The sequence below is a fragment of the Colossoma macropomum genome, unplaced genomic scaffold (genome assembly GCF_904425465.1).
Source record: "Colossoma macropomum unplaced genomic scaffold, Colossoma_macropomum, whole genome shotgun sequence".
Classification (NCBI taxonomy): domain Eukaryota; kingdom Metazoa; phylum Chordata; class Actinopteri; order Characiformes; family Serrasalmidae; genus Colossoma; species Colossoma macropomum.
The window spans coordinates 382,731-394,073 of NW_023495808.1; the positions used below are offsets into that span (position 1 = coordinate 382,731).

At 42.4% G+C, this 11,343-nt stretch overlaps 1 protein-coding gene across 1 annotated transcript in view; it reads right to left on the bottom strand.

Moving 5' to 3' along the window:
• The window catches only part of adcy8 (adenylate cyclase 8 (brain)), a 94,922-nt gene extending 86,811 nt beyond the window's left edge, over positions 1-8,111 (bottom strand). Inside the window, exon 1 of the mRNA XM_036563538.1 lies at positions 7,228-8,111. Within this exon, the coding sequence (XP_036419431.1) occupies positions 7,228-8,094 (867 nt within the window). The 5' untranslated portion in view covers positions 8,095-8,111. The remainder of the gene's footprint in view (positions 1-7,227) is intronic.
• Positions 8,112-11,343: the final 3,232 nt, after the last annotated feature.

Consider the following 11,343-nt stretch of genomic DNA (forward strand, 5'->3'; position numbering starts at 1 on the left):
AAAAAAATCCTCCAACACCTAGCATAATATCAAACTTATCAGTAATTAATTTGTCCACTTTCACTTTCGTACACTCTACTGCCACTTTAACTCTTCCAACTTTCCAATCTTAAACCAACCAGTTACAGCTGTGTCCTCCCAACAAAAGCTGTTCCCAAAGCTCTCACTAATTATGTTGCCCTTCAAAGAGACACTGACATTTATACAAGCAACTACCCAAACTCACCTCAGCTGCCTTGCACATTTCTTTTACATACGCATCTAAAATAGGAGATATTTTGGAAGAGATTAGATATGAGATAATCCACTTGCATAAGGAAACTGAAAAGTCAAAGACAAATGAATTTAAAAAATTGTTTCTGAAACAAATTTTTAAAAAATTGTAGCTATAGAGAAAATGGGACTCAACTGTGCAAGACCTGGTAGACCACAAACATCACCATCAGAAAAACAGTACTTAAAGCTTTCATCTTTAAGAGATAAGAGAAAACAAGCTCCTCTCTTGCTTCAGATCTGAAAAAATCCACAAAGTTCTACTTCTAAGACTAAACTTTGAAGGTGTAAAAAAAAAAAAAATCCTCCAAATTTCTTTGAAAAGCTCAAAGCAAGTCTCCTGAAAAGAAGCTGTAAAAAAGGTTTTGACTGAAAATGAAGTAAACAAAAATGTGGTCTCTGACTTCTGTCTAGTATTGTATTTCTGATCAGCTGTGTCAGCTGTTGTCATTGAACAGATAATAGTATGTTTTTTGTTGGAGCCAGAGGTCAATGGCACGATTAGGCTGATTAAAGGTCAGTGCCACAGCGCATCTTTGCAGCTAAAGACTCATTGCTCCTATCGTAAGATAACCGCCACCGATAAATGACCATTTCCAGCACCAAGACACAGACTAGTACACTTTGCCTTTTTTTCACCGACAAGAATGCATTTTTCATGCATTTTGTTCATATATCCAGTCACACATGATATGTATCTTCACCTAAACAGCTGAAGGAAATGCAGCCTATTTCCAATAATCCTCTTATGACAATTTGTTGTGTAAATTTAATTCAATATTTGGAATGGAAACATGGCTGCTGTCCCAGATTACAATGTACATGAGCTGCTCTGGCCTACCAGGCTGTTAAGTGCAGCGTTCTCTAGGTTGTTAAGAAAAGTGATGAGGTGAGCTGTGTTATAGGGGCAGTATGATGGTGGCGGACTCCATGCTGGTTGATTGCTGCATACCTCGTGACATTTCCCCCATGCTGGTCAGGGACTTGCACAATTGCCCGCTGCCCAATGATATTTCTTCCCCATCTCTTCCACTTAGTCAGGCTGAAGCCAGCCTCATCAATGTGAATACACTGTCTTGGGGCTTCAGTGGCATCAAGTTTAAATATTCTCTTAAAAGGCCCATATTCTAGGCTTTTCTAATCATTTGTTTTTTAAGGTCCCTTTAAAAAGTTTATGCAGGGTTTAGTACCAAAAACATTCAATCATAAAACATTATTTAAAAACGTAATTATTCATGAGCATTTTCCAAACAGGCAGCTTTTGTTGTTGTACCTTTAAGACTGTTATACAGTGCTATGTAAACCTGTAATCACCCAAGAAAACCATTTATGAGGACAATAACTGCAAGTAAATCAAGAATGCAGTAAATCAAGAATTTTCTTAAAAGTAATTGATATCTTTTCTGCTCTGCATCCCCAGACATCATTTGAATTTGTTAAATGCCATCAGTAGAACACCTGATTTACCTTAATGAAGCATCAATTGAGTCAAATCAGGTATTAGATAATAACTACAAATAATACTGAGCTTCCTCGAGGAGAGGATTGAAAGCAGTTAAACACAAACATTGATAGATATAAAATCACTTACTGTATTAATGTTGTCTGTGTTTATAAGTATGTTTTCTGAAAAACAAATGCTTACTATTTTCTTAGATGCCTAAGACTATGTAAATTGTCTCTGTTCTGATTGGTGATTATCTCGATTCTGATCTTATCCTTTTTATTTAATTTCAGTCCAACAGTTCTCCAAACATTGCACCAATTCGACCAAACTGCCCCAACCAAATTCTACTCCAACTTTTCTATCTATATTCCCATTCAGTCCAACAGGACTCCAAATGAACACTCCACCAATTCAACAGTACTCCAAACACTGCACCAATACAGCAATGTTCTAAACACTGCACCAATCCAACAGCATTTCAAACAAAAACAGCACCAAGCCAACAGCACTGCAAACACCGGATCAGCTCAACAGTGCTCCAGACACTGCAACAGTCCAACAGTGTTTTAAATACTCCATCAGTCTAATAGTGCTCCAAACACTGCACTAATCCAACAGTGTTTCTGACACTGCAAAAATCCAAGTGTTCCAAACACCGCACCATTCCAGTAGTGCTCCAAACACTGCACCAATCCAACAGTATTAAAACACTGCACCAGTTGAATACTGTTCCAAACTCTGCATCATTCCCAGTGATCTAAACACTGCAAGAATCCAACAGTGCCTCTAACACTGCACTAATTCACCAATCCAACAGTTGTTTCAAACACTGCACCAATCCACTAGTGTTCCAAACACTGCACCAAGCCAACAGTGATCCTAATAATCACTGCAGCAGTCCAAGTGTTCTAAACACTGCACCAATCCAACAGTTTTCCATTCACTGCACCAATCTAATAGTGTTCCAAACACTGCACCAATCTAACAGTGCTCCAAATAATAAACACTACATCAGTCCAACAGTATTAAAACACTGCACTAATCCAACAGTATTAAAACACTGCACCAATCCAACAGTATTAAAAACACTGCACTAATCCAACAATATTAAAACACTGCCCCAATCCAATAGTATTAAAAACACTGCACTAATCCAACATTATTAAAAACACTGCTCTAATCCAACAGTATTAAAACACTGCACTAATCCAATAGTATTAAAAACACTGCACCAATCCACTAGTATTAAAAACACTGCACTAAACCAATAGTATTAAAAACACTGCCCCAATCCAATAGTATTAAAAACACTGCACTAAACCAATAGTATTAAAAACACTGCCCCAATCCAATAGTATTAAAAACACTGCACTAATCCAACATTATTAAAAACACTGCTCTAATCCAACAGTATTAAAACACTGCACTAAACCAATAGTATTAAAAACACTGCACTAATCCAACAGTATTGAAAACATTGCACTAACCCAACTGTGTACAAAACACTGCACCAAACACACAAATAACATATTTTAGACAGGGAGTATATTATTTGTACTGTTTGTGAAACAGAACTGTGATATAAAAGTTGGAAGCAACTTTAATATCAAAGTTATGAACAGGACATGTAACAGACTCCCTGTCTAAAAATCTTTATTTGTGTTTATTCTAATGTTAGTGGTTTCTCTGAGCAACAAATGCTCACCACCCAGATAAAAAGCTTTTGCACCAGTCCAACAGTGTGGCAAACACTGCACTGATCCAACTTTAATGTCACAGTTCTGTTTCAGGAACAGAAGGATGTGATAGACTGCCTGTATAAAAATGTTATTTGTGTTTAGTCTAAACACCCTGTCTTGCAGTAAAGAAGTACATATAATACAAATAAACAAACTGTCACCAACTTTCAAGTGCAAGGATCTTGGAATGTTAATAAGAAATCATTCACTAAGCTGAATGTTAACTAGAAACCTTCAGGATGATGTGTAAAGTTCACAGTGTGATAAATCACACTGCCTATTAAAGACATTAGAATGAACTCAGTGATCCATAAAACTTCCCTCCTACTGGGGAATCAATTAGACTACAGTGAAAATCCATTTACTAGCACAAAACATCTTTCTAAAGATTCTACAAAGGCACATTCACTTTGGGGCCCTTGCCGCAGGGGCCCATATATAGCGCACTGACACAATTGTACACTCATGACTCACAGAAAGATCTAAATTCTTAACAACTTCTAACATGATATATTCATCACTGATAGCACTGATTTCATCACTCTAAAACTTTCAAGAATCAAAATAATTCCATTCAAATTATGGTTTAAAATACTGCCACTGGAACAAAACCTTGTATGTCCATTTTTTGCCTTTTTTGAATAGATGCCAACTGTTTATGTTGTGTTAAAATTTCATTAGTGGATGAACAGAAATGCTCCCAAATTACTTTATCTTGTTCCATTAACTTCCATTCAAAGCTAAAAACGTTTTTTAACTTATCTGGTAAAGTTACCATTTAGGAGATGATAGGAGGTTTTGTTGTGACAGCAAAAATATGCATTTTATCAAAATACATCACACAGCAAGTTCCAAGGAATCAATCTACTAAATGTACACCAAAATTACACATAGAATTATTTCAATCCGAATAAACAGTCTAACATGAACATTAAGGTTAACATTAGATAACACTGGGTGGAGTGGCATGTCTTGAGAGCATTAGCAAATCATTATATAACAGCACAGCGTCTTGTTAATTCTTTTCAGTGCATCTAAGCTGGCATGTCTTTTTTGGCAGTGCACCTAAAAGAATGATCAAGACCTTAGAAACTTTAATTCCTAAAACTGTATCACTCAGTAAAGGAAGCATGAAGAAAAGCAATTCAACAAAAACATCCCTCAGTCACAGTTCTGAGCATACAAAAATATGTCCTTTAGCAAAGTTGCATAAATTTGATGAGACATATATGAAAATGTGTGTGGTAGAGAATCTATACATGTGTGCAGAAGCTGCTGGGGATGCCCGCCAACAGCTGGCTCCGAGCGCATCCTGAGAAAAGCACCGTTTCAGCACATGGACAGCGACCTGTGTGTGCCAGGATTCTCACGCAACACAGAGACAATATTTGGGTGAAATTGTGGATGAAAAAAAAGATTGGACACTGCAAAAAATTATATCCCGGCAAATGAAATGATCTTAAATGTATTCAATATATCTAATATTGAATACATTTAAGATCATTTCATTTGCCAGGATAGAAGTTTTTGCAGTGTCCAATCTTTGAAATGATCTTAAATGTATTCAATATATCTAATATTTCTCATTTTGAGACTGTTGTAGCTTATTACAGGATCTACCTATATTGTACGTATGCTTGAAACAAACTACATTACTTGTCAACAAAGGAAATACTTTCACATCATACAACTACTTATAACAAGTAAAAAATCTAAGAATATGTTAAGTAATCTTATAATAAGCTTGCAACAATCTTGAAAAGAGAAATTTAAGATATTTCACTTGCCAAGATAGCTTTTTTGTGCAGTAAGGAGGGATTTTTGCAGTAACAAGATTAGTTCAAAGCTTTTCCTTCTGATGTTTCCACTTCTTTTAAAAGGCCAGATTGTAACCAATGATGTCCACACACTATGGAATAGATTATAAAATTACTACACTGTAAAAAAATGTTTTAGGTTCAGTTCAACCTAAATTTAAATAGTGCATCTGTGTTGAGTTTTTGAGTGACAGACTTACAGCAGAGAAAGCACAGACACTTTCACACACCAACATGTTTGTTTTCATACACTGTTAGAAATAAAGATACTGAGCAGGTACATTTTTCATCCATCAAAGTACAAACAATGTAAATGTTCCCTCCAAGGTACAACAGTGGTTTTAAGGTCTAACTGTGTACCTTAAATACATTTTTCCAGGTGAAAAGTACGTATTTGTACCTTTTCATAACCTAATGTTTTAAAACAGTACGATAAAATAAAAAGCCTGGAGGTGAGACGGGGTGTGTGGAGTCAATACAACTTAGACAATAGTTTCAATGGATTATGGTACAACTATGATCTTTCATTAAAGGTACTGATATGTACCCTTGAGGGTCCCACCCCAGTGACAGTTTCACACCTTTATTTTTGAGAGTGTACACAGCTGTCAGATTTTGGGTTCAAGTCCAAAAGTATCCAGACATCCTTTCTAATTAGTGAATTCAGCTATAGGTACACCAACTGCTGACACAGGCACTCAATTGTGCACACGCTGCTTGTATAGCCTCCATAGAAAAGCACTGTGAATAAAATGGGATGCACTGGAGGAGACACACATGAGCCTAAGCTCAAAATAGTCAAGCGTTGGCTAGACCTCTCTATAAAGACCCCCCACCCAACACACACACTAGGCTGTGGAGCAGTGGAACTGCATTCTCTGGAGTGATGGTGCTCCATCTAGTACTTCTGAGATGAGTAAATGTGCCGATTCAGAACTAATTATTCAACACCAGTACCTGTCCTGACCTCACTAATGCTTATGCAATCAAATCCTCACAACATCTGTACACTGAAAAAAAAGGAATCAAAAAAGCAAGTCAAGTTACTGCAATGAAACTTTGAATTTGTAATAGTAAGTTAACAGAACAGAAATTCATGATTTTATGTTCTGCTAATTTCTTTAACTAAAATGTTTTACATCATCAAGCTGACTTACTTTTTTAAGTTCAGACACAAAAAATGAAAGCTTTTCCAGAAGAGTACAGGCTTTTACTGCTGCAATTAATCTACTCAGTCTATTAATACCTCAGATTTCAGAGGAACTGTTAGATGAATAGGTGCGCCCCTACAGAAAAATCACGAGTTTCACATGTGAGTAAAAACATGAGGTTTTTGCACAGTTCACATGTGAAGTATATGTGACTTTTCTGTAAGTCTGTAACTTACAAACCTTTGGAATTTAATTTCTACATTCCATACGCCAAACTTAACCCTCTTCTTAATCTCAGTAACAAAAGAGAAATGTTTTTGACTCGTGAGTTTAAAAAGAAATTTTGATTTGAGAGATATTGTGGTATTATTGAGATACTGAGATATTAAAAAAAAAAAGTCAAGGCCTTTTAATTGGTCCTGATCTTGTAGAGTAGCCCTGTTTTCTTACAAAGTCAGGACTTTTCAGTTGGTTTTGATCTTGAGAATTAGCCCTGTTTTTCTCTGTTTTACTTACAAGGTCAGGGCCTTTTATTTGGTCTTGATTTTGTGAATTAGCCCTGTTTTTCTGTTTTTCCTTCAAAGTTAGAACCTTTTAGTTGGTCTTGATCTTGAGAATCAGCCCTGTTTTTCTTACAAAGCCAGGACCTTTCAGTTGGTCTTAATCTTGTGAATTTACCCTGTTTGTCTTTGTTTTCCCTACAAAGTCAGGACATTCAGATCCTGAAACAGTACAAAGCATCCACAGAACAATGTTCAAGGGAATAAAAAACGGTTAAGGCGCGCCTTACTGGTTCTTACCTGATTGGTGGAGAGCTGCGCGTGGGGCGCCGCGAGCACCTGCAGGGCGACGTGGAGCGCGGAGGTGAGCACGCCGGCCGCCATGGCCCACGTGAGGGGCAGCGGCAGCATGCTGTAGGTGGCGAAGAGCGTGAAGAGCACGTAGCCGACGCCGTCCCCGAGCAGGCCGTAGCCGAGGCCCGTGGCCAGGATCTGCGTGGCCATGGCCGCCCACGTGACCGCGCCGCTGTACTGCAGGTAGCCGTGCGAGCTCGTGTCCTTGCGCACGACCACGAGTGCGCAGATGACCACCTCGACGCCCGTGAAGAAGCCGAGCAGCATGCCCCGGATGGGGTCCACGGGCGTGGCGCCAAGCGTCAGGTGCAGCACGAGCAGCGTCAGCTTGGTCACCACGTCCAGGATATTCATGACCACCACGGACTTGCGCCGCTGGCCCAGGAAGTAGCGCTGGTAGAGGCGCTCGAGCTCGCGCGACTTGAAGGCGTAGCGCAGCGTGGGGAAGATGACGCCGCGGTACGTGTAGCCCCAGCTCAGGAAGAACTCCGAGTTGCTGGGCGCGCAGTCGAGCTGCACGAAGCCCAGGTCGCTGCTCGAGCGCTCGGGGAACACTTTAGTTCCGCCGTTGTTGTGCTGCTGCTGCTGCTGCCGCTGTCGGTCTCCTGCCGTCTTTCCGGCGTCCTGCGCGTCCGGAGACGCGGCCTTGTTGGCGCCGACGTGCTCGTGGATGAAGCGCTGCTCGGTGATGTGGCGCACGGCGTTCTGCCACAGCAGGCGTTTGGGCCGCGCACCGTTCGAGCTCGCGGGCGTCTTGTTGATGGTGTACAGCTCGTCGCTCGCGCTCGAGCAGCGCACTTCCGAAAGCTCCATCCTTCCCGCTCTTTTTCCGCTCTGTCTGTACGTATGGGTGGGTGTGTGCACGCGCGTGTGTGAGTACTAAGGACTAGCCAAACGTGTTCAGCGCGCCGGCTGAGGTCTGGACTCCGCGCTGGGGCGCGCACGCCGCGTTTGCCCGCGCTCGAACGAACAGGCTCGTGTAGCCACTCATCATCATTATCACGCGCTCCCTTGCAGTCTTCTTCTGGTCAGCAGTGGTTGTCTCCAGGCGTTTCTGGCCAGTCACAACTCGGCGCCGCGTGCCATGTGCGTCCGGCGGCCCACGGGCGGGGTGGCACGCGCTCGAGAGTAGTCCGTGTGTTTACTCAAAAGCAGGCTCGCATCGCTGACTAAACCGGCGTGCGAGTCTTCCTTCGCAGTTAGCAGGAGCCTCGCTGTTGCTACTGGTCCAGATGATGATGATGCTGATGATGGTGAAGCTGCTAATGCTGCTGATGATGGAGTCTGGCGGCAGCCGCGTGCAGCAGGTGCAGGTCGCGTGCGCGTGCGCGCTTTTTTATTCCACGTTGCACGACCCAAGTGCATCGACAAGAATCTGGAAGAGCCCTTCCCGCGGCGCCATTCTGCCTCCCGCGCGCTCCACACAGACCGGTCGGTCACCTTCCGTTAAGCGCGCGCGTGCGTGTGTGTCCCGGGAAGTGCAGACGGATGGATGCTGCCGAATGTGGCTTGAGCCCAAAGTCCAGGACTTCGCGCGCGCCGCAGGGGTTCTCAGCTGCGGCGGCGGAAAGAGATGGGCGGCGCGAGCTCGGCGTCCCGCGCGCTCCCGCTCATCGCGGAGAATCAGAGTCAAGTCCGGTCTGTCAAACAGCTGAACGAAGGATGAAATCAGCGACTGATGAAGGCGAACGTACACACACGCGCACACACACCGGCTCACGCGCTGCTCACAGAGCGCTCTGCCATTTTATAGCAGCCAGCTCAGCACACTGCTCGCGCTCATACTGAGAGAGCGAGAGTGTTTGAGCTAGAGGAGTGTGTATGTGAGTGTGTGTTCTGGCCAGTTGAGGCATGGGAAGAAGCGTGTGTCAGCTGAGTGCATATGACGTCACGCAGTCCCTGCCTCTGCCCCCCCTTGCCCGCCGCTCGCGCTCCTTTTGTCTCTCCGCGCTGTGCAGCGGTGTGTGTGTGTGTGTGTGTGTGTGTGACAGTCATATTTCTCGTATCGTAGCCATTAATGATTAATGCTATCACAAGGTCACCGATCAAATAACAACAAAACAACATTCATAATTAATAATAATAACCGTCATCACTGCTTCCATCGTCCTGACATATTTCCAAAATAGCCTATTTATTTATTTATTTATTTGTGTATTATGAATGCTCTAGCTGTTTGTGTGATATGTGTGTGATGTGTGTATGATGTGAGTGTATTATGTGTGTCTGTGTGTTTAAGATGTATGTCTGTATGATGCGTGTATGAGTGTGTAAGATGTGTGTGGGTTTTTTACTTGTGTGTGTATTATGTGTGTATGTGTCTATATGATATGTGAGTGCATGATGTTTGTATATGTGCATATGTGAATGATATGTGTGTGTATGATATGTGTGTGTGTGCAATGTGTGTATCATGTGTGTATATGTGTATGATGTGAGTTTATGATGTGTGTGTGTGTGATGTGTGTATGGTGTGTTTGTGTATGTGTATGATGCGTTTGTATAGTGTGTGTGTGTGTGTGCGCGTGCGTGATGTGTGGTGTGTATGTGTAATGTGTGTATGATGTGTGTATATGTGTATGATGTGAGTGTGTGATGTGTTTGTATAATGTGTGTGTGTGTGTGCGCGTGCATGATGTGTGGTGTGTGTATGTGTATAATGTGTGTTGTGTGTGTGTATATGATGTGTGTATGTGGTATGTATGTGTGTATTATGTGTATATGAGGCCTGTGTGTGTGTGTATGGTGTGTGCATGTGGTATGTATGTGTTAATGAGGTCTGTGTGTGTATTGTGTGTGCGTGTGGTGTGTATGTGTGGTATGTATGTGTCTGTGAGGCCTCTGTGTGTGTGTATGGTTGTGTGTGTGTGTGTGTTTGTGTGTATGGTTGTGTGCGTGTGTTGGGGTGTGACTCAGGCGGAACTTTAGCACTGTTAGTCTACACTGACTCACTGCCTCTTCGTCTTTTGCAGATATTTTATAGCGTGAGACTCCGGCTGCGGCTGATCAAAGCAGCGTGCGGGTGATTCAGCTGCGCTCCAGCCCCCACGCGCGTTGCCGTGCTGCTTTTATTTATTCACTTTTCAGCGGGTGTGGGCTTGTGGAAAAGAGAGAGAGAGAGAGAGAGAGAGAGAGAGAGTGGCGCAGGCCTCGCCTTTAGAGGAGTGTTTTAGATGACTTTTATTTAGAGGAGTTTTATATGGAGGGGAGTGTTTTTTTATATGATTTTCATAAGAGAAGATTCTGCTGTATTGGGGTTTCTCAGCCCTTGTGCTTTGTTCTTCATTGTGATGTGTGAGAAAAGTGAAACAGGACTGAAGCGGCCCTCTGCACTCTATCGCTTTCTCTCATCAATACTGAACACACACACACACATCATGCATGCTGTTATGGGCAGGGGGAGAGGCAGTGGATGATTTGGACAATTCCAAGGGACCCAAAGAGACAGGGTCCTGCAAAGATTCATTATTCTCATTACAGAGAATAGGTGCCAATAGCATTGCGTTCTGCATTCTGTTACCCCTCCAGTGCACCCCCTGTGTAAATGGTCAGTGGTTTAGCCTGGTCACAGTCTGTGAGAAGAACAAGGCTGCATCCAGAAACTTTTGCTATCACTCCTGTCCACCCCCTCCCTTTCTACTGCTTCTCTCCTGCCCCATAAAAACACAAAGGAATAAAGGAGTTGAAAAAAGCAGGAGGAATGAAGAGTTTGGCAAAATCTGACTGTTGATTTGTCATAAAAGTGGATGTTGATAAACTGTGGCTATTATGATGTGTTATTTGTTTTTCTTTTAGAATCTAAAGCATAGTTAGATTGCTCCATGTTTGTCCATCCTCTCTGGGCGTGCATGCAGTGATGTCACTTCAAAACCTGTATAAGACTTCCTGGGTAGCATAGGTTCACTTATCCTCCACCCAAAGCCACTTCGGCAGGTGTTTGGAACAGCTTATCTAATTTCCTCCACTATTTGTACAGCCAGTAAGGCATCATGAAATCAGTTTCCTGGTCACGGAGGAGAGGAGGCAGATCGGTGGGAAAAAGCAGGGTTTCTGGAGGCAGTT